At 34.5% G+C, this 27,883-nt stretch overlaps 1 protein-coding gene across 2 annotated transcripts; it reads left to right on the top strand.

Annotated features, from left to right (window-relative positions):
• The first annotated feature begins 868 nt into the window (after window positions 1-868).
• On the top strand, window positions 869-27,883 carry LOC115452993. 2 transcript variants are annotated; one of them, XM_037438050.1, is made up of 7 exons: window positions 869-1,819; window positions 3,311-3,406; window positions 9,187-9,314; window positions 15,739-15,795; window positions 20,962-21,056; window positions 21,347-21,475; window positions 22,181-27,883. In XM_037438050.1, exons 1-7 carry the CDS (start codon window positions 1,063-1,065, stop codon window positions 22,350-22,352), a joined length of 1,434 nt encoding a protein of 477 aa, XP_037293947.1. In that variant the 5' UTR covers window positions 869-1,062; the 3' UTR covers window positions 22,353-27,883. The 2 variants fall into 2 exon arrangements, with proteins under 2 accessions (XP_037293947.1, XP_037293948.1); XM_037438051.1 differs by having other exon boundaries at window positions 21,347-21,490.

Here is a 27,883-nt window from a genome sequence, read left to right as displayed (position 1 = left end):
CTTTCTAAATTTATTTAAACGTCTAAATCAAAGAGAATCATATTATATATGGAAAATATAAATTCAATGAATACTAATAATGAGTAATATAACCAGACTTTAAAAAGTATAGTTATAGAACTGCTTACAAAAAAGTCGCCTGGAGGTAAACGCCACGAATATCCTTATGGAACATAAATCCTTTCCGGCGACCTTCTTACAATTTTTTGGTGCCCCTACGTAGTATATTACGTACGCTATGGGTGCCCCCTGAAACCGGGGATTCGTGGCATTTTACCTGTCATGTCAGCCATTGTTGCACCCATAATACAGTATAGTCTTCATTCTACAAAATTTTATGTCACGGATTCTGGATGTCGGGAACTTTGAGGGGCTTTTTTCGGTACATCAATAAATTCCATACAATCTATTTACGGATAACAAACGTATGCAATTTTGTTACGTGCTGTTAAAATAGATTCAACTAATAATGAGCGTAATTTCAATAATAAATAATTATTGTTTATCCTAAAACCTAATCAAATCAAAACTATGCACGTACAACTTTTTTTGTTATAGTTGTAAAGCGCCATCTATGCGATTCTATATTTAACTTATCTAGCGTCAATGTTATAGCATGACACGGTTTTAAGTTTTAGCGCCATCTATGATTATTTTCTACTTTTTCAAAGTACCTAATTTTGTTACGTAATAAAGTATTTTTAGGGAATTGACTATGTATACTAAAATAAGCGACTTTAAATAATTATATCGACATAATCATTTCTGTTGCTTTTAATTTGATCTAAAGAAATTCATAATAGCGTTATTATCACCTGGCACTATAATTTCAATGACAGTAGGTATAACGTACCGATGACAATGACAGCTGACAGTTGAAAAAGGTCACTCATTCGATTGGTTGCCCAAGTCGGTCGAGCAGAAAAAATACTTTATTTTTGTGTTCACTTCATATTATTGATTGCGTCGTATGAAAATGAGTTAACATTCGTATTCTTGTGAGAAACCTAAAGTGAAAATTCCGTGATTTACTAGATTATTTATTGTGTAGTTTGTGTAAAAATGGCATCAACACCAAAACAAATGAACGGCAACGGTTCGATTAACAACGGCTCCCTGGGAAAACGAAAAAAATCTCGCGGCAGCAGGGGGTCGTATCTATCAAAGTGGTTGGACAGGACGATGCAGCACATCCCAGAGCCAAGCTTGGACCCGTATGATTCTTATATAAATCCCAATGTGAATTGGACAATGTCGTCTCAATTTGCGCCCGGCTACGATCCATACAGGTATATCTACGGTTGTGCGGAGCCAGTGTCACTGCCCACGCTCCCTTCCTACTGCAGCCCTATGATCCATTTGGGCCCCGAGCACAGATACATGCAGAACGTAAACAAAGCCATGCCAGTGCAGAGGCCTCGGGTGCGGCGGCGGAACGACATCAAAGCGGAGGAGATCCACAGTACGCCTATGTCAAACAGTCAAACATATTTGCAGCCAAAGAACTTCACGGACAGCCAGGATTTTGCGAGTTTACCGCCCATAGTGACTTCAGTTGCTGATACAAATTCCAACAGTGACATGAATACGAATGAAAAAGACGACGGCAGTAATGCGAGGAGGTACAGTGACCCGTGTGTACGGGGGCTGCCTGATATAGCCAGGCCAGAGAATGGAGAAGCTGAGTCAGGCTCAGAGACAGGATCAGACTTCTCAGGCAGCCAAGTAGGGAGCAGACTACTGACATGTCTCCTTGACCAGATAGCATCACTAAAGTCATCAAATGAAAGACTGAACAAAGACTTACTGAGTACCAGAGGTGAGTTATTCAGGTACCATTTCACGGAACCAGTAGATGACATGGTTGTTAAGTTTGAAATATTAAAAAAAACTGTGAATAATCTATTTGGACACTGTATTGGTCACGCTTTGCTTCTGCTGCCAATTTGTTGAAATATTTTTGTAGAATACAATGAACTTTTATCAATAACCGTTATGATATTTATTTTTCAATAGAAGCATACTAAGTTTAATCTGAGTAGCATTAACTTTCAGAATAAATAGAGAATTTTAAAACATAAACAAGATTCAACTTTGTTAACCAGTGATTAATTTTTGTCAACCTGCACATTCTTAATGCATGATTTAATGTTATTAATGTCCTACCCACATGGTGTATAAGGCCATCCTTTCAAATCACACCTACATATAGCTCACCCACACAAGACTCCAAGAAACTACATGTGTATTATAATTATGTGTTTCGCTATTTAAATATTATGTTAATTACGGCACAAATATTCAACAAAACTTATCTATGTTAGTTAATTACCAACAAGTGCTTTGTGGGGCAGTGCTTGGGTTAATGTTGTCAATTAATTATGATGTCTTGTACCAGCAGATGTTTACTAAATGCTTACCAATTAAATGGTTGTCACATAAATTATACTACAGCAGGTGTTGCTAATAATTGTTTCTTAAAGCAAGCTTCCATGGTTACAAGCAAAACATCTAAGACAATAACAAATAATAAAGCAACAAATAATAAACCAAACTAGTTTAATGTATGCTGTTAGTTCTTAAAGATGTATAAATAATATAACAGTAATATGTTTCAAGGCTAAAAGTATATTCATGTAACAAATTTTTATCACTGGCTGATTATCAAAATATGTGTAACAACCATTGGCAGTGGAAACATGAAATCTTTAAATGATTTAAATGCACCTTGAAGGAGGGTTCAATCTCATCAACAGGGGTAGCTTCATGAACCATGCAATTTTGCTGGATTTTGTGCAGCTTTGGAGAAGGATTGCATTTTAGCTCTCTTCCCCTTTAACAAACAAAGTTAGTCTACCTGCTAACAGTTTTTTTTAAGTTGGCATTCTTGTTGCTCTTGCCTAGAGCCTTGTGCTGGCTAAAGCCTCTACTTCTCATCATGTAAATGGCTAGAAATAAATAAAACAGTAGTTATGCATAAGATACACAATAATTTAAAAGTCTGAAATATAAATAATAAAGTATATTTTTTGCATTTTAAAATGGGTAACATTCAATGGGTCAATAAGCCAAAACTCTATTCAATTTATTTTTAACTTTATATTTGTGTATTTTTTTTACAATCTAATTCCATAGATCCTGTTATTGACAACTTATTGTGAGGTAAAGAATTGTTAAACTTCAACCTCAATCAGGCATCCATTGTTTTACTCAACCGTATAGATTGCATGCAGGATGCAGTTAATTAATTACCGTTAGTACTACAATTATTTTCCTTATTTTTGTTTTACTCAACAAATGTTATTTTCAGCTGAATTGGAGAATATACGACAACACAATGTGATATTACAGAAAGGGTCCGCTTCGAGCATTGGACCAACAGCTAATCATGCACTCAATGACAATGGTAAATATTTGGCTGTATTCTTATCTAAATTGTTTAAGTCTTACTGGCGACATGAAGTATGTGTTTGACAATGGCTACAACAATTTAAATTTGAGAATATATTCTTCTGGAATTAGATTATAATGAGACAACTATCAATTGGCATAATAATTTTCATAGAAAATTTAGAGAAAGAGAACGCGTAGGTTAATTCCGAATGAATGTATTTTGACGCGTTGGATGACACTGTTGTTTTTTTTTGGTTCGACGCCAAAATGTCGTCACACACAATCGGGTATCATCTTCGTCTAATAAGAATCTACCTCGAACTTATACATTTTGCTTGTCTAGTACTCTTTAGTTTCAGTCATGAACTATGATTGCAAGAGCGGATCTAGAAGAATGGTAATGGGAATTGCCACGCTCATTAAATTAAGGGGCTGATGAACAATAATGCTTACGTTAAAATCACTTAATACGCCTTTGTGCAAATCTATTTAATAAGCAAATTGTGCAAAGATTTTGCTGCACTAAAGTAAACTATATTTTAGCCCCTATAAATATAAGTAAATATGTCCCTGTACGATAGCGTAGGGAGATTAGAGTCGAGTGTGTGTAAACGTATCTGAATGTCTCTGTGCCATGCCTTACAAACGTCTTTGATCGTTGATTTATGTGATTGACGTCCGCATAGTAAATACGCTGTTTATAACTCCCGTCCGTTCATTCGATTTTACTGTAAGCAACAATGTAACCGCATAGAAACGGATAACACGGGTTTATTTTAATATGTTATGAGATGTCCTTACTTTCTTTTTAGTTATATGTCAAACAAGTAAGATCGTAACATGAGTATAGGCTTTAAAATGTTACATAAATCACGGCTTTAAATTTTCGTATTCTGTTCTAAAAACAAAGCGTGCAATGTTTTTAAAAACTAAATTAATTCACTTAAGAGCATTGAATGAACGGTAGATAAAGATCATATCAACTTTAAGATGTTAAAGAATTTATATGGTTGTTACGTTCCGTAATTACCTGATTAAACTAAGCGTAAAGTTCATCAATGTAAAGTTTTTTTGTACAACTTCATGACAAGACGATAAATTAGTCGATCTTATATTAAATGACACGGTACAGAATTTTCAGTACGCACGGAGCATCCTCGATTATGATGCGTTTTAATGATTATAATCAAGTGAAGATTTCAATGAAATGCTATATTCTCTACCGGAAGCTATTATGATACATACTATAAAAAGAGTTATTATGATAGCTTTCTGTAGAAAGTATTGTATTTCTTGTATAATAGTCGCATACCAGCTCGTTTAGCATTTTCTTGTGTTTAAAAATCTCCGGCAAGGGCATGAATTAATTACTTTTAGCATATTTAGGTAAGCCTTTTGAATTTTTTGAAAGTATTTAACCGACTCTTTGAGTTTCAATTCACAATAGTTACATCTACTTAAGTCGAAAAGAGTGCAATGCAGATTTGCATGTTGGAATTCTTCACCGGCTTGTTTATCATAATTTTAGACTGCACGAAAGCCGTGTATAATAAAAACTGGGCTTGTCCATACTAAACAAAAAAGGAAATACCTCAACAAAGTTATCTTTAACCTTATCTTTTATGGGATTGTTTTTCCTGTAATTCTTGTCAATGCAGGCTTTTCAGCGTACCAAGAATGTGAATAAAGGTCAATCCTTTGCCTGACTTTCGCGTATTACAGAGCTTCTTTGTAAAGTACTAGATTATCAGTACTCAGAAATTGTTACAATGTTTTTTAACTTAATGACGTCATTTCAATGGGCAGATGCATACCCTACGACTATGTTGGCAGATGTTTCGTCTAAATTTGTCTGTGATCACATTATGCAAAAAAGCTTGTATGAAACTCATTGCCTATTGGTACTAGCGGCTTTCAATGTGGGAATGAGTAATTACTGAGTGTGTTTACTTATTTATGTATAAACTGGCTTTAGCTCGCGGTTTCGCTCGTGTGAAAGAGTTTGCCAGGGTAATAAATAGCCTACGTTCTTCTCAGAGTATCATACTATCTCCAAATTCAATTTCATCGAAATGCATTCGGTATCGGTTTATATAAACAGACGCAAAGGGAAACTGTGTTATAATATGTAAAGATAAAAAACTAGAATGTTAATTTGTTTGCATGGAATAAAATGGCAGAAGGGATTTTGCAGTCATAGTAACTGTATATTATAATTTTCAGAAAATCAAGATCTATGTGTTCAATGTCCATGGTGTCAATATAATCAAACCTGAAGTATTTATGGATTACAATTTTGAGTCAAACCTGCGTTACCTTTCGTTTCACAGTCGGTTTACTCACATGATTAGGCCGCTTCCCGCTCTCTTTATATTCGTCGGCAAATCCGCGGATGAAAGCTAGTCTGATCACATTGTTAATATTTGAAACCGAGCATCATAATTTCATGTGATATTATTTTTTTCACCTTGCAAAACTTTATATTGAAACGCTAATGAACTCGTGGACTTAAGAAAGTCGTGTAAAAAGAAACAATATAGAAAGTTGCTTAATGGACACATTTAGGTTTAATTAAATTAACTGTTCAAGCAGAGAGTAAGCGACATCATTTACTTTTACTCGACACTTACGATATACAATACTCTTACTTATAAGACGATTGTGAATGTTTTTTGATTTCTCTTTCTTTAATTATAAATACATTCATTTTTTAAATTATATTGTCCTGATTCTCCAAAAGCGGCGGTGGTCAGGAACAACGATCGTAAGAACTACGGGGAATCCTTTGTTCAACATCAAGGAGAAACTGTTCAATCTATGTAGTGGAATAAAACAGGTGGATGGAGATTCCTTTATGTGACGTAGCGTCATTGTTAAGTACTAACTGCAGCTAGTACGTGGGGCAGTGGTTTGTTATTCACGTGGTCTGAATTTAATTGCATTTGGAGAAATTTTAGGTTTTCTTCCTATTCCTTTCTTTCCACCATTAAATGTAATAGCAATCATACAAACGTATCTATGTCAGGAATGTGCCCTAGATTAGAATCTGAGACTTTCGTGTTGGCAGTCCAATTCAGTCCCTTTATTCTAACACTTTATATAATTTCATTTTACACTATATTTAACTCAGTAAATGCTGCGAAGCAGTGCTAAAAGTCATTGATGATTATAACTTCATCATCTCTTCATTAAAGTGATCTCTCTGATGTTGCATCGTATACTCTTTAAGTGCAGGCTATTTTAAGATTAACTTCTATTCATAAACTTTTATTCGCTGCGCCACATCCGTCCTTAAACATTATTAACAACACTCATCACTTTTAATTACAAAGTACTGCATGGCAATCTAAATCGTCAATACTCAAGACATCATAAAACAGACATATCACTGGCTCACTATAACAAAGTTCAATATTATTTTTTACTGTTAGAGAAATTAGATTAATAATTTTCTTGTTAGTAAAAATACAAAATTTTTCTCACAAAAGGTTAGCCTTTACAAAAGGTTCTCTATTTTTCTGGATTATTGATTTTTTTTTACCGAAAAACACATAGTATCCTGATATACATAATTAATTCAATTTATACTAAAAACATATCATAGATCCTTGTAATACAAACCCAGCGTTATGTTGACTCATCATGCCAAATTATGCCAGCCACAATGTCCTACAAACCGAATGCCAACACTATCCTGCTTGAGGGGAGGAATAGACAAGCGCATTTATACCCAAACCTAACCACGCTTACGAGTGACATACCTTGTGAAAACTATAACATCGGTACCATATTCCCATAATGCGAGAGTTTATAACACCAATAGCCAAATAGCGACTGAGCTCGGCCCGGCATTGCGTTTCAATGTGACCTACAAGATAACCTCGCGACGCCCCTAATAATATCTCATGTTATACGAATAATTCCTACATTTATTTTGTTGTTTTACTAGACGTCCGCTTTGAATGTCTTCCGTTATGAATGTCTCAGGTATAGCCTATAGAAAAACCAATGAGGATGTTAGTTAGTAAGTTTATGTACGAAATCTCTTCTTTATGCGGGCTGCTCAAAATCAGATGGTTGGTGCTCATTTTGGGACGCTTACGTTCAGCAAAGTACGGCGATGGACTGGTTTACTAGTTGATTCTCTCTTATCTGATCAGGATGACATTGTACTAAGTAGCTCCATCTTGCCTAGATTTATAGATGGGCTTAAATCTTGTAGTATATTAATAAGCGAAGAAAAACTTTTTACCTCTTCTTAAGCATCTTTCACGTAAGAAGGAATGTGAGATTCGGCATAATATATTTTCATTCATTTAGAGTACACAAAAATAAAAAAAATATTTAGATATGTTACAAATATTTAAAATGTGAATTTTGACCGTCGCGTTGGATGTCTGCCTTATTTACAAGTCCGTCCACTCATATCTAATTAGGACACTGTATTGTTCTAACCCGTTGTCCTACCATATAATAAGGGTAAATATGTACGTTCAACCCTACCCTACTTTTAACGGAGATTATCTCTGAGCATTCCACCATTTTAATAACCTTGACATACGTAATACTTTAATCCATTATAATGTCATTACTAATCTCTAACCACTAACATAGAAGCTTAATGAAGTAAAAAATCTGTGCCACTCACATATCGAAAGAAAGAATGAAATATTTTATTTGGTTTTAGTAACATAATATAAAAAGCAAAGCAAATAATAAAATAAGAACGAAATGAAAACTACATTAATACAAGAGAATTAAAAAAAAAAGTAATCTAAACAAAAATGGATCCAGCTTAATGCTACAGCCTGAACTGAAGCGCTGTTTTTCAGCTGAACCCAATGTAGATTCTGACTCGTAATAAACACCAATATCGATTGATATTCCAATGCAACTAACTGACGTACGCTACTGAACTATTCATGCAAGACGTTACGTGTATACATAAATAATTTCGCCCTATATACGATTGTTTTTAACATTTTTTTTTTATTTTATAAGAAAAAAGGAATATTAGCACAAAATTATCGAATTAAAATCGTAGGTCATTTTAGGAGCTATTTTGTTATGGTTTTGTAAATAAAAACAAACCAATTACGTTCTTCGTAAGACTATTAGTATCGGTATTTTAGCTTTAGTAAACATGATAATTATTGTTTTTGTTGTTTTACAACAAAATGTTACAAAGTTTGCAACCCGACTTAAAATACAATTTTGATAATGCTGGATGTTTGTATATTGCGAAAAATTATAGTCCGGCGTGGATATCGCACGAAATAAAATATGGGGTAAAGAATCGTTATGACATGCGTATATTTATCAATACTCCATTTTGCTTCTATTTCCGGCCACTATAAAGACCTTGCTCTGAAAAAAGAAATGTTCCTCTGTACATAAAAATAGTCTATACCTTAATCCACTGATCTTCACACAAACCTTATCAAAAGCCACTCATCATAAACAATTTAGGTCTCCATTTTTTCACAAATTATAAAACACAAACAATTTCATTAATATTCGCATTTTTAAAGTTGGGGTACTAAATTTCGATATATTATTTTAATTTGGTTATACCATTATATTAGTGAGTACAGATCAGTGCCGTAGCGTCCATACCACTCGATTCCTACCGGCTTCCCTTTTAGGTTTACTTACGTTCGTCTTAGTTTTTCTTTTTTTATATTGGCCGCAATATTTTAACCAAGGTATTTTTATTTTTTTGCGTTTTACCTTTTGAAAACTATCACCCTTCGCCACTGATACAGATATTGAACTTTTAAACATTAATTCCAGGTCTCTTAGGCGGGCAGTATGCCCCGGGATTCTTGACTGACTTGGTGCGAGAAATTCGCGACGCTGCGCGCATGCGCGAGGAGGCGCTCTACTCACGGATGCGGGCGATGGTACTCGAGAGGACTGACGTATGTATCTATAATTTTTGAGTTCATAAAAAAAGGATTAATTATTGCTAGTAATAATTTTACGCAATTATTGTTTAAAAGCAGTTGCTCGGTTTAAACATGCGCAATAGCGAGAGAATTCTCACCCGCATTGATGTAGGAGTCTTCACACGATTATGTCTAATAATAATTGCGCCGTTTATATGAGACTTTATAGGCTATTGCCTCCACGTGTTATTATTGATTTAATTTGATATCTGTTTCATACTTTATTTTCCCATAAACAGTACCAATTTAACTTAAAAATACACGGCCTTGCATGACAATGGACATCGCGTCTCATTCTGATACGTTATATTTCGTAAACTCTTATTTAGGAATTGAATAATGATATGTAATTTTATCTTCAACTTCCGCATTTTGTCGTACGTTTAGCCTTAGGTATTACGTTTTAAGGCAATTATTCAAATATACAACGGTCACTTTTGTTTGTTTTTTCTTGACGGTACATTGGCTCAAAGATGGCCGGCTTGAAGCGAAGTTAGACGCGATACCCGCCCTCTATAAACTATATCTTTTGTCATCCTCTAGTCTACACAAGCAATAACTTTGATAATCTATGGCTAACTTCAAGGTGGTGATTGAAATAAAACTATTTTACGGATTTTATTGCGTTTTTTATACTATAATTCTATGTAGATCGGTCTGTCAACAGCTAAATATTTTAAAATTTTGTATAATTGTAAAATGTAGGTAGATATTGTAGCTTTGACTTTTCGCATGACCAACACTTCAGTCTACCCCGTGACCACGAAGGCTACAGTCTTCAAAATGTCGGGAGAAAATTAAAATATATGAAACCGCGATAAAATGCGTAACATAGTTTTATTTAAATGTCTAACATTCGCGTAAACATAAGAAATCATTATTCAAGTTGTTCATTTTGGTTAGTTCTTACTGTAACTTTCTTCAAATATTTATATGAAGATTGTTTCAAACATGAGCTGCCAAAAAATATAGAAGCTTCCACGTCTCTTATCGATATCAGATCGTTTATCATAATCTAAACGTATTATCGTTATCGGTCGTATACGTAATGCAAATTATACTGCATTATCGCTGTTACTTCACTAAAGTAAATGTGATTGCGTTATCTTGTAGCCTAATGTCCTTCTGTATGTGGGTTACAGTGGTTTTGCGTAGATTTTTAATTAACTATTATCTGGATTAAGATCCTAGTTACTATTATTTTTTATGATTCTAGCAGAATCCTATGCCTTCTCTGCCTTCTGTCTCAATCAGGAGAAGCAATTGTTTTGCTTATACATTGAATTCTGAATCTAATTGTTTGTATATAACTTATAATAGAGACAGTTACCAGTATTTAGTAGTAGTCACTTGAATTTAAAGGAAATAACAATTCTATAGTATTTTGTGGTTTAAAAACTTCAAAATAATTCACCTTTAGTCAATAACTAATTACTTTTAAATAAGAAGAATGGGTGATTCATTTATGTTTTGTGTTAATCGTTTCGTTGGATGGTCAAATTAGGTACTTATTGTAAGTTTCAAATACGATTAATATTTAAAATCATACCTTGTATATTAACTACGAAATGTAGTCAATGAATGGCACTTCAATTCGTTAATAAATGCTGGTGGTAGGATATACTTTATATCCACCTGTATAGTGACCACCACACTCAAGGTGTCTAAAACCCCATAGTGCTCTACGTAAGTGTCGCGTTCCGGTATCAGTTTGTGTATGTCCGCTTTCAACCGGCCGGCATAATTGTGTCACCTGCCGAGGGTTAATAATCTCTCGTCAGTAGACATTCTTTTGGACCCCACTCCACTTACCATCAGGTGCAGTGGGGTCAATTTGATGTGCCCGAATAAAAACATTTTTATAGATGCTGAAATTAATTCATGACGTTGGAGAGACTATCAAAATTACTTCATAATAAGTATTGTTAGTACTGTAGCAAATTTTTAATTGGATTCACTAGTATTTGTAAAAACTATGATTACAAGAGGATTAACCACTATATTTAAGGGGGTGTTGTTACTAAGTCTTAGATAACACACCATTATATTCAAAGGTATATTGTTCCTAAGTCTTTAAGCCCTTTAACACGATGAGTAAATACTAACAATGCAAATAAATTGATATGTAGATTTTCTATTAATATAATAGGTTTAACTAAAAGATTCCCGACCCAAAATGATATCGCGCGACCAATAACCAACGGAAATGTGTTAGAAAGTTTATATTTTTCTTTAACGTTACACTTGTACTGATTAATATTCGCTAAACACTTATTATGGCTAGTAAATGGCCGCGAAAGGAAACGCCGCGTGGAAAGTAGCAATACTGAGATTTCCGCGGGCGTACCATCGTTCGTTGCACGCGATCTAATTTAAACAATAGGGTGACTGTGTTGAGTGAAATTGAAGGATAAAAAATACTACCTTTGGCTGTCGGCAAATTATTTCCCGGTATGGAAGTTTTAGTGTGTTCTTTTCAGGAAAAAAAATTTACTAATACATACATACATACATAACATCACGCATTTTATCCCCGAAGGGGTATGCAGAGGCGCAACTAGGGCACCCACTTTTCGCCAAGTATGTTCCGTCCCATGATGTGATAGGGGCGAGCCTATCGCCATATCGGGCACAAATTCCAGACTCCGGGCTGATACTGAGCAGAAAAACCCAAATATCACTTTGCCCGACCCGGGATTCGAACCCAGGACCTCAGAACGCTATTGTACCGGACATGCAATACAACTACGCCACCGAGGCAGTCAATTTTATAATATATAAATTTACTAATATGAGTATTTTAATCTGGAATTTGGTTTATTTACGTGCCAAACTTTACCCAAACACGCTCAACGGTTTCTGGATTTCATTACTAACAAACATCTGAAGATCTTTAAAAACTTACGCATGTAAGTATACTGTGTAAGTTTTTGAAGGTCTAAGCTTGGTTACTTTGGTTGGAAATTGGCGTTGGTGTAGCCGAAGGCCATAGGCGACGGTGACGACTTTAAACCAGGTTTGCCGTTAGCTTGTAGAAAAAAATATCTCATAATGCCCATAAATCGTGGTTACTATCTTCCCTGACATATAAAAATGTGATGCTGTTACTTGTTAGGTCTAACACAATCAATTTGTGGGCTGCCATCGTGATTGCGATCAATGAGTTAGATTACTTTTTTGACTTGTATTGCTCTTTTATTATTGATTTTTAACGAAGTCGTTTTGTAAAGTCTTTTAATTTTCCACTTTTTACAAATCGGTTAAATTTTACCGTTTTGTAAATTGATTGTTTGTATTATGTAGAGTTTTTAAAGCCACGGTTCTAACCTAGATCCAGAGTATTGAAATTGCTCGATTCGCTATTAACCTATTGTTACTGCGCCTATCTCCCATTAGAGTATAAAACTACCAATTACAAAAGATATTCAACTATTCTCCCAAATAGTCGAATCAGTACTATCTACAATGGCTAAGGGTCAGTTTAACCCGATTCCTGCCGGCTTCCCTTTCGTATTTTATGTGAAGTCGATTTTCAGACCGCATTTATTCATATAATATTAGTTATAAGTTGTGTAGGGTACCCTATCGGACCATTTTACCCTTAGCCATCGACCGTCTTCGTAAATTACCACTGTAATATGTCAACTGGGTAATAAAATTTACTTAAACATTGTTAATTATATCAGTTTTACTTATACAAATTTCGCAAAGCTATGCTTAGTTAAAACACTAATTTACTCGATCAGTCTAAACCCGCCATCTTGCCTCTTAATAAGTTTTAAACTAGGAACCGGTGACGTTTTTGACAGCTATTTAAGCTATTCTTAGCCACCTTTTAACGCTAAAACAAGTTTATAAGTAAGACTGTATTTGTTTTTTGGATTTGAATTGTATATAAATATGGCTTCATCTCGCTCTAATGACGCAAAGGTGATGCTGAAAGGTTGAAATCTGTTTTATGTTCAATAAGGCGCAATTTCCTATACGAATATATTTTCCTTATTGGAATTTGATTTCATAATTTAGAATCGCCTATTCTAATCAAATCTATTTATTAGAATTTAAAAGATATACTGTTCTTTATCAGTACGAATCTGATTTATTAGGTATGTACGCATTGTCGAAGTGACTAGCAAGTTTTTAATGATGCTAAATCATTTATCACGTTCCATTTATTTGAAAAGACTATAAAATTAGCATGAAAATTTAATTCACTCTGTTTTCGAATATTTATTGGTTGAAACGGATATATGAAGATTTCTCGAAGCAAAACTATGATTCGTTTTACTAATAGATACTTACAGAATAAGTAATTATTTACTGAGAAATTGTATTACTGAACGAATAACACTTTTAATTGATTGTTAAAATAACTGAATTATCAATTTAATGTATGTTTTTGTAGACTAAAGAAACTTCTGATAGGCTTAGTGATAGCGATAATGAGCTGTGGATTGATGCGTCATGGATTCAATTTGTAGGTCGGGTAGCAATTTGCGTAAGTTTTTTTTTATAATTTTTTTTTGAAGATTGATCACCTTGGGCTGACAAATGGTTGACTATATTAATCCTAAGTCAAATGCCTTTCTTGCAAAATGTTTGAAAAGGTGTGTTGTCCAACCCCCACATAAGCTTGGGAGACGAATTACGGATCAAATAACGGAATCTCGTCAACCCCCTCCCCGTTACCCAATGAGGTACCACCGCGAACCAAAAGTAAATGTAACTTGGTTATTATGAGAAACTGTAATTTTCTACATATGGAATCATTACTAAAGAAAAAAATCCACATAAGGGCGAATTAAATAATACTGAACTAACCAGTAAGTAAATATTTGAATATCGAAAACATCTTAACACTGCCGTCCAAATACTTAAAATTTCTATTACGTTCGGTTTCTGCATTCAACAAACGAGGTTAAAGGCGACCAACGGTATATTTCATATATTGTATACAAATAAATCGATCATAAAGGCAGTACGTTCGGTCATATCATTAGGCAGGTCGTTGAACTGCACTGAGCGATAACTGCAAATGCTTGGAGTGACGCCAAACTTGCACTGGAGAGATTGCTCTCAATACTCTACTGAATTACAAGCGTGCACTGAAATATCAGTTGTAAAGCTAGGTTTAGACAAGCGACAATACTTGGTGAAATTGACTTCCTCACGCGAATTTTATCGTGTACCATCACGGCAAGCTGTTTTCTGAGTTTATGCTTGAAGGACTAGAGGTTAAACTCATGTGTATAAAATATTAAAATCCATTTTTTTTTATTGTTTTGAATAATGAGACGAGCTTGCCGATCGCTTGATGGTAAGCGATACGTCCGCCCATAAACAGTAGACACTCCATGCAACACCTTGAATTACAATATACTGTTTGGTATGCCACTGAGCTCATCATCCTGAGACATGAGATGTTAACTCTTATTATGTCCAATAGTTATACTGGCTACAATATAAATGCAAATTAATCATATCCGTGAAAATCTATAAATGGCTTTCTGGCCTTACTTCATTAACATATTTAAGTTATTGTAGCTGTTGGTTTTCTTAATAATAAAAAAATATGTTGCCGTCAGAGTAAACGTATCTGAAATGTCTTGGGAAATATATTGCTTTACGCATACTACTGACTTGTACCAACAGCTATTTATTTACCTTTACGATAGTTTAATTTCATGAAAAATCATTATAAAAAAATTATTACTCATGGAGGTATATAAAAACGTTTATGATAGATCAAGATAAAATAGAAAACATAATCACAATTAACATATTGTTAAAAAAATAACATAGATGTACGAAGAGAAGTCTTATATTGGTTCTATATGATAAACATTAGACAAATACCTGTTATTCTCGAAGGTTAGGCAAATGGTGCACCCACTTACCACCATGAAATATTAGAGTGTAGCGGAATTCGCTTTCCACTTGGTTCGTAATAGTGTAAAACATCGTATTTATTCTGATCACGCGTAGAAATCTGTTAGAAAATTTGTTATACGTGCGTTTAGAATGACAATTACTAAAAATTATGTTCACTATTTATCGGCGCATGTCAAATTCGCCTCAAGTCGCTAGTAATGTACTTAGGGAGGAATTAATAACTCAGTCTCATCTTTAGGTAAAATCTCAAGAAGACGTAATGTATTAAATATTTAATAAACCATGTTTAAGTTGTCATTTAAGAGATTGTTCTTAGCTAAGTCGTTGTTGTTACATAAACAAAACTCGGCTATCTGTGACTTACTGTAATTTTGCCTTATGATCGATACTTACGGGCGATTTCAATAGACAATGCCAATAACTCTTTTTCGTTCAACAGACCGATCTGTTTGCGGCGTTTTACCGTATATTTATAATTTTTTTAACAATATTATTTTTTTTACAGAATGGTTTGGCATCGTCGGAAGCTAAATACACGGAAAAGGCACTTGAAGAGATTAAGGTAGGTTAACACGATTTTAGTTTCAACGCCATCTATGTAACAAACGGTGAACTGTTAACTCAGATAGAGCCACCTCTATGGCTTGTATCATCAAAATCGGTTGTAGTTTTTACACACGTTAAGAGATGGCGCTGTTCTAAAATTTATAGTGGCTTTCACAGATTTGTTCTATCCATAGACAAGAAATTTACTTGACAATATCCCCAAAAAATTTAAAACATAAATACAAATAGACTGTTAGTGCCTTTAAACACTTCTCTCTTAACTGTTGAGTAGAGATCTCTATGTCTGCTTTAAAGGTCGCAATAACTTTCCTCTCAGACTTTTTTGTTAGTATGTTAGTTGGAAAATAGGTATGCGCGGGCAGTCCATTCTCTATATCGTCCATTGAATATTGATGTGTCCATCCAGAAGATATAAATAGCTTCATACCGACTCTACAAGACAGAACAACAACCGTTACCTCTTTACACTGAACATGGTATCGTATTTATCTTTTGAACTTATATTGTTTTTAATTTTCGCGGTGGGTCAATAAAGGAGTAAGAGGGCTATCAATAATAAAAAATAAACCGCGATGATTCCTAGACACGATACCTAAATTCAATGATAAAAAGGAGTTAGTGTTTTTTTTTTTATTTTACTATACATGACCTATCTGTATGTATTTTAATTTCAACACATATACATCCCGCGTTTATCCGCCGGAAGGGTATAGGCAGGGGTCCTACTACGGCATCCACTTTTCGTCTTGTGTGTTCCGTCCAATAATGTAATATAGGGTCAGCCTATCGCCATAGCGTGCATAAATTTCAAACTCTAGGCAGATACTGAGTAGAAAAACCTAATATAATTTTGCCCGACCTGGGCTTCGAATGTGGGATCTCAGAGTGATACAACTACACCACCGAGTCAGTATTTTTAAGTACATTATTGTCATTTCAGAACTGTCATAGTTAATTTGTTACGATTCTAAGGTAAATCAGATATGTAATTAAGAACAATGAATACAACATACATTAAACACAAAATTTTATGAATATCTTTACTCTCTAGCAAGCGTCATAAATATTACAGTCATTTCGATATATACCCCTACCCACATAACATCTCTATTTTTTCCCATCCCACAACAATGTACCTCATTTTTTTTTTACACCGTCTTGGTTGTTTTTCACCTCAATTCGGTGCTATTAATGTGTATTTGCGCTCGCTGGGTGGTCCGTGGAGGGCACTCGAGTCTCGAAGCCGTCCGCGCCGTCTCGCACTTTTGTGCTGACGTGTTTGTGTTGACGCGAAACGAACCACAAAACCCCACCCGTGACAATGCAAAGGTGGATGTTTAGATTGTTAAATAGAATCCTCACTTTTGAATTTCGAATTGGAATTTTAAATTTGGAATATCGGTTTATTTTTTATTGTTTATTTGAATGTGAAGAATTATACGGAAAACAAAATTATAAGGGGTGAATCGGTTTGTAAGGGTGAATAGGGACAGCTATTGTTACGTTTAATTAATTACAGACTAACTCACATAACACTTATTTGATTGATAAATACACTACAAAATTCACACTTTCATTACAAAGTCACAAGACCAATTTTGTCCCCATTAACCCCATTTAACTAACATTGTTATTAATCACGAAATTATTGAATCTTTGTGGTAAATGTCTAGATGCTGTTTAAAAAGTAGAATTTATATTCTTTTGTGACCTCAGAAACTTACGAATTCAGATTTAACATGATTACTATCAACAGTTAGAATGTTGCTTATAATTCGAATTATCTAAAAGCTACGGTATTTGGACGTATGTTTTTTATTTCATCCTTAAGTAATACGACTTCTTCGTATAATCTCAAGAATTATATGCTACAGTTATTATTAAAATTTTTATTATACTCTTTAATATTTATGTGCGTATAGTTTGACATCAAATGAACAATCATTTTAACTATACAAACATTGCATATTTTATATAAAATGCAAATGAAAACGTATGAACACGCGTAAATCACGAATAACAAACACGCATTTAACATTTTGCAGCGTTTTTATGCAAAGCCGATGCGTATTTTTGATTTTTCGTAGCCGTTGCTCGTCGAGGGATTATAAAATCAGCACGGCACAGCGCGAATAAACTACGCATCGATTTAACTAAATGTTGGGGCCGAGCGTTCGCACATCCGACTGTATGATGCGCTCTATTGCACACCGCCGTGTAATATTATGGGAATGTTGGGGATTCTAACGCGATCTCATAGACTTTATATACGTGTACAGCTAAAAAGGGCATAAGTCTGTCATTGTATACTTTGGGAATACTGAAGGCAAAAGATTGCAGTCGTATACCAACGAGATAGACCGACCAAGTAAAATACTCATCGTCATCTAAATTCTACACAACCGTAAGAGAGGCGCTGGACAGGAACCGGTGGAGGCAGATCATCCGCTTCAGATGCAACCCTGATGCTGACCACGATCCTCGGATATGAGGGACCGACCAGAGAGAGTATACTTATAAATATGGAATTTGTGATGTCAACGTGCGATTTGACTTTCCATAATCGTGTTGCTTTGACTTCAAACGTAACTTGTCACAATGCATCCAAGAAGTTGTTACAATTGCCATCGAGATTCGTACTTTTAGACACGTACGTTATAATCCCGTGTGACATCGTCCCGCAATTTCGTATCTGGTGTTCAACGTGCCCACATTCGTTTGAAAACATCAACGGGTGCGTTCAGTACACAGGCGCAAGGGCGAGGGGTGCCTGCTAGGTAAATATTGGCAGATGTAAGTGGATGGTGCTGCAGCCACTAGGCGCCACCCCTGCGTGACGTCACCGCGCCGCGCGCCCCGGGTTCCACTCCCGGCGGCGTACATTTTTAATGCCGTTGTAAATTATTGTAATGAATTGTTATGTGCCGGTTTTGAACGTAATTGCGACGGTTGTGTTTATTGCTGGTTTATTTAATCTGTAGAATGTAATTGTGTCGCAAATCTATTAAATTAATTTTATTAATAGTTTCAATTATCGTAGGGAAATATTAAAATTAGCGAAGTAACGTTTAAACGTGTTCTATGATAAGTGACTAGAAATGACGATATGTAATAATTTCCAGTCTTTCTTATTGCTTTTGACACACACAGGCTCATGTGTAGCAATCATAACCACAGTTTGTCAATTTTACACCCGTCCCATGATGTGATAAGGAACGAGCCAAACATTCAACTCCCACACTTTTTTTTTATACAACAAACTCAAAATGACCTGGAAGTGGAACCTAAAACCTCACTCAAGCACTGTACTTCCAAAACATTTTAATACTAAATGTTTTATTCACAGTGGAAATTGATCTTTATGAAGTAAAAAATCCAACAACCCAATGACAGCACACCGTACTTGCATTGCGTGGGCGACCCCCGTCCCCCCGGGCCCCCGCGCCGCACTCCCGCGCACCCCCGCACCGGTGCAAGTTTACACGTGCAATTAACGCGCTCGCTCCTCACACGGGCCTTAATAAGTTAATTGAAGTGCAAAAACACAACCGCCGCATAACTCGCTTAGCACTGTCGAGTTAAGCGCAACGTGTTAATGTTACGATGGTCTGACTTAATAGTAGGTAGAATTGTGGTTAAAAACATGTAGTAATAACAAGTAAAACGTTAGCCTGTATTGGTAACACTAGGTAGAAAAGAAGTAGTAAGTAACTTTTAACACAAGCAATATATAAAAAAAAATCAATTTTCGTAGTCGGTTAAAAAAATCCTGCGATTCGAGACTTGTCTTCTTTCTTGCAATTTGTAACTATGTTGTAAATGGTGTAATAGTGTGTCGTAAGTCCCAATAATTCATTCACTCCTTACGCCACATTTACGAGGTTTTATGTCCGTAATGTGGTGTTAACCAGCGTTTGTGAAAGTGGATGTAGAGAGCGACATTGTCGTGAAATAACGACCAAAATTCTTAAATAAAAGAAAAAACAACAGCCTTGAGCTATATGTCGCATCACAATATAATAATAATAGCAGTAAGGAAGTAGTCGCTATTGAAGACATGCCATTTTATTTTATGATATGTTGTATTATATCTATGCGACAAACTAAAATATTTAAATCGGTAGTAATAGTTTTATGTGGATCTCTAATTTTGAACGTAGATTGGAATGATTGTTTTAATTCGTCTATCTGGATCACTGGACTGCCTACCCAAAAGGACTCGAATACTAAATATCTACCTAAAGAAACCATAACGCTTAACAGCCGTTTTCGATAAACGATCCCAATATCAATCTTTAATCCGATTCCGAGATTGAACAAATCAAAATAACTCATTTGTAAGCATGTCGAAATAAACTTTGTTCTCATTAGTCCATTTTTGAGATCGATAAAAAGGGATTGGGATCGTTTGTTGAAAATGGCGCTTAGACACTATCAGATGATAGTGTCTAAGCGCCATTAATGATCGTTCCTAGATAGGAATCATCTCAGCACTAAACACGCAAAATATAACCCAAGTAAGAATGCCACACAGGCCAGCCCTATTTTATGCCTTATCCCTGTTCTTCCAAAGCATTGTTTAACACGCACGGTCAGCGTTTCGTGTCCCGGCATACATTAGCCGTTATAACAAGTCCCTGCTGCATTTCTGTACCGGCAATGTTCCACGGACATGCCGGAACGATATCTTATGAACTTTACGACTGGAAGAAAATTGTTTGCACGGATACTTTGTTAAATAATCGGCCCATGTAGAGGGTAATTAGGTTTATTATTTTGGTGGTTTTTTTTTTATGAACATATCTAAGCGCCACCACTGCTTAGCTCCGACGTCACAATAGAATTATAATCGATATTCTGAATCACACTGCGTTCGTCACCACGAGACGTAAATGTGCAGCCATAGGATGCAGATTATAATCCCCGTTGCGGAAATTTACCAGACAGGCATAATTAGACATTAGTCGATTTTAAGTTTATAAAAGTTGGGCATATGGGTCATATTGATAACAAATAATTACCACGACATACAAAGTGTACAAGAAGCCTACAAATTGCAGACTTTTAATTTAGGAATAAACTCGTTGATGTCCCAATATAATAACGATCTAGAATATTCGATGTGGTTGGGGTATGATATTTATTGATACGTTTGTTACAGAGTTCCCTGCGCGCCTCGGAGGCTGACAAGCGTCGCATGATGGACCGGATTGTGAAGCTCGAGGATGAGCTGCGCGTCCTCCGGCTTACCAACGGGTTAGTGTCCATTCATAGTTTAATGAAAGGTAAAAGGATCATGCGGGCAGAGGGAATTTACACAGCAAAGAAGTTGCAAGAATAGGCCTAAAGAATTTGCTTCGTTTGTCCGAAAACTATTACGAGAAATGATAAGTTTTGGTAATGGACTTAGCAGCTATTTTATTGCCTCTTCTGGTGCACGGCACGTAAGTCATAATTACATGTAGCTCGGCGGCTGGAGTTTCAAGCTCAAAAATTGAAGCTGTGTTGTGAAGTTCACGTTTTTAATCCAAATCTAATTTGCACAGGTTGGACCCAAACGATAATAAACTGACGAACGGAAACGTTGAAGACGGCGACGCTGAAAGGCTGCGCTTGCGCAAGGAACTTGCTGAGATGCGTAAGGCAAAGACAAATGCCGAGGAGCACGCTCTCAAGTAAGTCGGGATTAGGTAGCGTATGATTATTGCACGTTTATACTTAGATATTAAACGCATCTTCGATTGATATGATGACGATTGTTCTTAAAGCTAACCAGATAATTATTTTAATGCCAGCTATAGACTGAAATCTTAGGTAATTGTTTAGCTTAGCTCGCAGAGCTGAGATATATTTTTGTGTGAAGACCGCAAACTATACAAACTAAGTTATATACTATGTGTAATTAGAGTAGCTATGCAAGCTAAGTTTAACTAATTTAGCATATCTATTGGTCTATGACCGGCATTTTGTGTTAAATGTTAAATGCAAAATTCCGTTATTCCGTTACTTCAATTTTTTTTAGTACTGAGCCGCTTACATTTAGTGGCGCCTTTATAATATTAAATGTATTTGACTTAACTATATGAAATCTAATTAACCGAAGATGACGTTTAAATATAGCTAGCAAGAGTTCTTAAGTATTTGCATGACGTATTCTAGTGGCATAATATTTTATGATGAGCATTGAATTAGAATGTAAATTATTTACTTTAAATCAGATTTGCATTGAGACTGATATTTTCTAAATTACAAAATTTTGACAAGTAGCAATTACAGCTTACTAAATCGCTTAAATCGTATGTGGCTGTGGTTTACATTGAATATTGCACGTAGAACTTAACCTCAAAGGCATGGTTAGTACTAATAACATTACCTTTCAGACTGGAGCGTCTAGTGACGCAACTCCGGTCCAAATTCAACGGGCATCAAATATCCAACGGGCCGGACTCACTGCCGAGCGACCCCGAACACGAGACGAATGCTCGCGCTCGCCGAACCAGCGTTAACTCGAACAACGCAACGGTCGTGTTCGGCCCGGTGACTGACTTGTAGCGAACGTTCGTCCGTGACGCGTGCACGCTCGCCGCCGATATGTTCTGCTCGGTCGCTTATGAGTTACTCGCCAGATATTAAATTGTGAGCTTAGAGATTGGATTTTTAAGTGATTGGATCGCAAACCGAGATGAGAAATGAGTGATAGGATCCTTCGTGGTCGACATAACGCTTTAACTAAATCTTTAGTCGACTAAACACAGGAGTGTAAGTTGTAAGTTTGAATCTCACGGGAATTGATTATTATAACGTCATACATATGTACGGATAGACTTGCCCGGTAAAGCTGTGATGGCCTACTGAGGTTAAAACTAAGAAAATTAATTAGCTATTTAAGACGTGTATCACAAAAATGTAACCAAGAGAGATTAACGATATTGAATTTTGAAAATAATGTTTGTGAGTAGATTTTGCAATTAGCGTCATTTTTCTAACTACCTATCCTCTTAGATATATAGTAATTACACCATGCCCTTTTGCTAACAGTAACAAAGATAAATGATTAAACTTATATTGTACCTTTAGACTGGTAGTAATGATGGCCTACCAACGAAATTATTGAGGTTTAGTTTGATTCCCAAGTTATAAATGGAAATATTCTTAGGATTCCAAATAGTTTTCAATTCATATTTAGGTTCTACACTTATATCGCCTGATATAGAAATAATTACTGAACAATTGCACTACAAGTAGCCGTTAGGCCTCTATCTACCCTTCGTTTAGAAAGGCGTGATGCTATTTGATTCATTTTGATACTTAACACACGCTCACTTTTCGTATTGTTTGTGATTTTAATGTCTCAATAGTGTTGTTTACTTAGAATCTTAATTGCAGGTGCTAAAGGAATAGAATAATTTGATTGACAGGATAACGCTTAAAAAAATACAAAAAATATTCATTGTAAAGAGCTCATGGTGATTCCTTGAGTGTTTAAGTATTGCTTATTCCAAAAATATTTTTTTAAATATATAATATCAATCCCTTTTATTTTTTTCGTTCAGTGGTGTTTATTATAGAAGTTATTCATTTATTTTCGTTGACTTATTAGTGAGTCCTGAATACTATAATTATAGTTCGTTTTTATGAATTTCTTTGTGTACTCCACCGCGTTTGTGTTTGGTCAGTCACTGTCATGGAAGCTTTAATCGTTATTCCTATTTTAAATATATTAGTCAATGGCATTATCGATAAAAATTGTCTCTTACATATCGACGGTTAAAAGGCTAATTAACTTAAGCGACATTTTTCGCGACACTAAGTTTCATACATATTTAAAATCAGCACGTTTTTCTGTCCTTTTTTAAACTAACTTGTTAAATTTTTCGAAAAAAAAAATGTCGCTTAAGACAATTACATTTTCAACCGTCGATATAAACTTTTTTGGTGCATGTAATAATAAAAAAAATCATATCGACATGTTGAAATATTTTTTTAATATCTCTAAACATAAACAATTAAAGGGTTTGAGTTTCTTTGTAGGATTTCGTTTTCAATAAAGACGAACGACCTGAACAGGTCAATAACAATAAATCAACACGTTCATATCTAAAAGTAAGAATATTTGAACAGAAAATATGTCCGTAAATCCTAGACATTCGTGGCCCAGATATTTATATTTTTGTATTAACCGTCCATACAAATCTTACACGTTTAATGATCGCATAACAAACAATATTACATTACTAGCTGTTTGTCCAGTGAGGATATGTCCACAATAATATTGACCTATCGACTCGATAAGACCCATATTTTTCAGGCTGTATCTTATTGGCGTTTGCAATTTTCGTCCAATTGGCTTTTGACACCTCCCTATTAACGAAGTTTTAAAATAAAAATCGACATCGGCAAATATTTTCCGTTGGGCAACTCTTATCCGAGTTTGTTTTGGACGGCGTTGCCAAGTTCTTTCTGTTTACTTTCGTATCATTTTGCTTGCATTACTAATACATTAAGTTGTGTCTACATTGTACTAATTTTGACATTTATACGAACTTGACATTTTTATAATTATTAACGAGTTATTCTGGGGGGGACACTTTACGGAGTATTTGTTAAGGTCAGAGGGTCCTATTCCGCCTACGGAGGTAAATCCGTCTTTTTGCGATTACGGGCGATTTAATTAAAGGACAGCTTTGAGAATCGTATAGATAAATAGAGGATTTTTTTTACCTATGCGGCTATCAAAACTGTTCTACGATTAGATCACCAGCAATTGCAAAAGGACGGATTTGCCTTCGTAGACGGAATAGGGCCCCAAGACCTTACTCAGATATTGGTGAGAACTTGCCGGATATGATTCCTATTATTCTAGAAAATACTACATCTCAACATACATATTATGTCATTTAAAATGATTAGTTTTCACATTCTGGTACTGAGAAATGCCATTAATTTATAAATGAAGCTGTTTCTACTTTGTCACTATAAAATCGTTGCAGTGTTGTGATTTAATTAATTAATTTGCATGATTAAATAATTCTGTGTTATAACGGATTAGCGTATATAATGATATCCGTCTAAATTGTGTGCTGTTTTTAGATACTTATTTAGTTGTAAGTATCTACTAATTAGTAATTTGTTTGGGTTTGAAAGTAGCACTTGGTAAGTGATTGTTTGGTAATCAAATTTATTACTTTGTAATTGTGTTTGCGAATTGTTTATTTTGGGAAAATTGTTACGGGATGTTGGGCTTTCGAGTACCGTTATGCGAGTTTTAGAAGATTTAATGAAAAACAAAATTATAAAGGTGAAAATCCTATTATTGTTAACCCTTGTCTAAAATTTGCATCGTTTCGTTCTATTCGGGGTAAAGTTAGAGTAAGATTTTTTCTTTCTCGTTAATTTGTTGGCGGTAGGATATATTTTATATCCGCCTGAATAGCGACCACCGTACACAAGGTGTCAAAATCCGCCATAGTTGCCCACGTAAGTGTGTCGCGATCCGGGATCAGCCTGTGTATAACCTGTTTTTACAGTCCGGCATAATTGTATCCACTGCCGAGGGGTAATCAGTTGACTCGACATTCTATTGGACCCCACTCCACTAACCATCACTTACTTTGCCATGCACGTTTGCAATAAATTGCAGTATAATTTGATTTGTTTTTACATAATATTCGAATATTGTAAACGACACGGTAGTACAAACAGCCAAGTCCCAATTTTCCCAAGCTCATAATTGTGATGTTTTATATGTTAACCGAATTTTAAAATTTGCATATTTTCACGTGTGTTTGTGTGTTGACGTGTATGATTGTTTTGATCACATTTTTTTTTATTGTACTGATATTATCTACTAAAGCGTGTTTTGTGTGTGCTAACACTACAGCGTGCAAATATATAGTACTCAAATATTAGCGGTAGTTTTTATGTCATAGTGTCTGTTATTTTGTACTTAACAAAATTGATGAAGAAATTATTATGTGATTATTGGTACTTGATTATATGTTAATTTTGGTAATTCTTGAAAAAACACTTTTCAGTCATTTTTGTGACGAACGTAAATGAAAAAAAAAACTTGAAATATATAATTTTATGATTCACTTTAGCTTATTATGATACTAAAACAGAGTATAAAAAATAGTTAACAACTCCATTTTAACAAAAAAAAAAACAGACGTTTTTATTGTGTCATTTTTTTTATAAAACTTTGCCATCTGAACTACAAGTATACCTTCCTCCTTTGTCCTTCATACCCGCAATAATAATAAAGCCCCATATTAACCACCGTCGTTAGAATAGTCTGATTTACCTTATTTATTGAAGTAATCGTAAGTAACATACCAAATTGGATATTAGTAATAAACGTAGTATAGTTAGCTATTAACTTATTAAACGCTATTAGTGTGTAATGTACGTCTAAAATATATCAAAACAATAAAAATATAACTGTAGTTAATATGGACCCGATTTTTTTTTTGTATATGAAATGATCTCAATTGGACTTTTTTGAATTACCATTTTTTTCACTTCACAGTAAATATTATGTATAACTTTTTTTTTTACAATTGTGTGCAAACATCCTAATGTTTGACTAATTGCTATTATAAACGCTGCTTAACACAGTTTACTTTATAAATTATAAAACGGGTGTCCATCATTTGAGATATCTAGAAATTGTAGAGATGATTGTAATATCATTTAATCCGATATTTAAAATAATAATTCGGATTTAGATGTTATAGACCACATGTTAAATTATAAAATATTATACATTATCATTAGATTTTCTCTATAAGATATGTCGTAATATTTAATTACTATTGTATGTATTTCGTGCAGTAACTTTACCGACATACTGATTTATTCAAATGTAGAGGCTAGTAGATTATCTGCTTATTTATTATGTTATCATAACTAAATAAACTTGTAAAATAAAATAAATAATATTACTCAATTAATTCATAAAGGGACATTATTGATATAAAACACGTCCAATCGTTTTTGTTGAAATCCACCTTATAAGATTTTTTTTTAAATTCAGCTATGATGCGAGGGTGTAGTGAGTAATCCAAATGCCTAACTGGGCGGTATCTTAAAAAATAGATCGCTGAACTTTCATTGTTTTCTTTTACAAAAATGCTTATATTGTTATCACATCTCGGTAAAGTTACTGTCCTAAATCCATCTTCACTTATGTAAAATTATATCGTTCTGAAAATATTAATAGTCTCGAACGATCACGTGCAAAATAATACACGATATATGTGCATGTACGCAGAAATGTATGCATATTTACATTTTATCTTCATAAAATATAAATATGCGTAGATATCTGAACGGGTATCTGTTAAAATAAAAATTATGGTGCCTTATACAAGTAACTCATCCGCCCATGTATAACGTAGTGACGGATTTATCGTAAGTTCTGATTTTATATTGTTTTTGTTAGATTTTCCATATGTGACACAGGATGATATCAAATACCGTAAATTTGCTAATATGTAAGCATTTTAACAGGATCCGCCAGGCAGTGTTTAATATACAGATTAATTTACTAAATTCCAACCTAACCTAACCTAACCAACAAAATAAAGCATATAAGTTTACACGGCAATTTTTTTTTTAATACTAAAGTCATATAAAAAAATATTAAAATATTTGTATAAGGTTTTGTTGGATCCTAAATACGGGTTTTGATATCATCCAGCGATGCAATAGTACATTTAATGCCATAAAATAGTGGTGTCTATTGTGAATAACTTCTATTAAAAGTGTTTTTGTACCGTTTTATTTGGGATAATTTTAACGATAATGTTGTAATTGAATTTGGCTTAAAAAAACGATTAACCAAAAAATATTTTTAATGGACAGTACAGTTAAACCTTGTTTTAGAAAATATCGCAATTTATTCGATAAAATTATCTCAACAAATAATTTTAAGTTACACCGATAGTTTGCACCCCAAGTGTAAGTCTGGTTGGCTGCCTCTGTTACATATAATACTCATTTTAACGTTTTTGTCAATGTTTGTCTCATGGTTATGATTTTCACTTTTGTCAAATAATGAGAATAAAATACTGTATAAACTA

Source organism: Manduca sexta, chromosome 13 (assembly GCF_014839805.1).
Source record: "Manduca sexta isolate Smith_Timp_Sample1 chromosome 13, JHU_Msex_v1.0, whole genome shotgun sequence".
Lineage (NCBI taxonomy): Eukaryota > Metazoa > Arthropoda > Insecta > Lepidoptera > Sphingidae > Manduca > Manduca sexta.
Note: the sequence above shows the minus strand (reverse complement) of the source record. Positions and strands in the feature narration are given on the sequence as shown.

Bases quoted from the DNA above. Each gene is read 5' to 3' on its own strand.
- LOC115452993 (XM_037438050.1), top strand. From the start codon at position 1,063: ATGGCATCAACACCAAAACAAATGAACGGCAACGGTTCGATTAACAAC. The intron at 15,796-20,961 runs GTAGGTTAACAC...CGTTTGTTACAG, and splicing joins AGGCACTTGAAGAGATTAAG to AGTTCCCTGCGCGCCTCGGA. The intron at 21,057-21,346 runs GTTAGTGTCCAT...TAATTTGCACAG, and splicing joins GTCCTCCGGCTTACCAACGG to GTTGGACCCAAACGATAATA.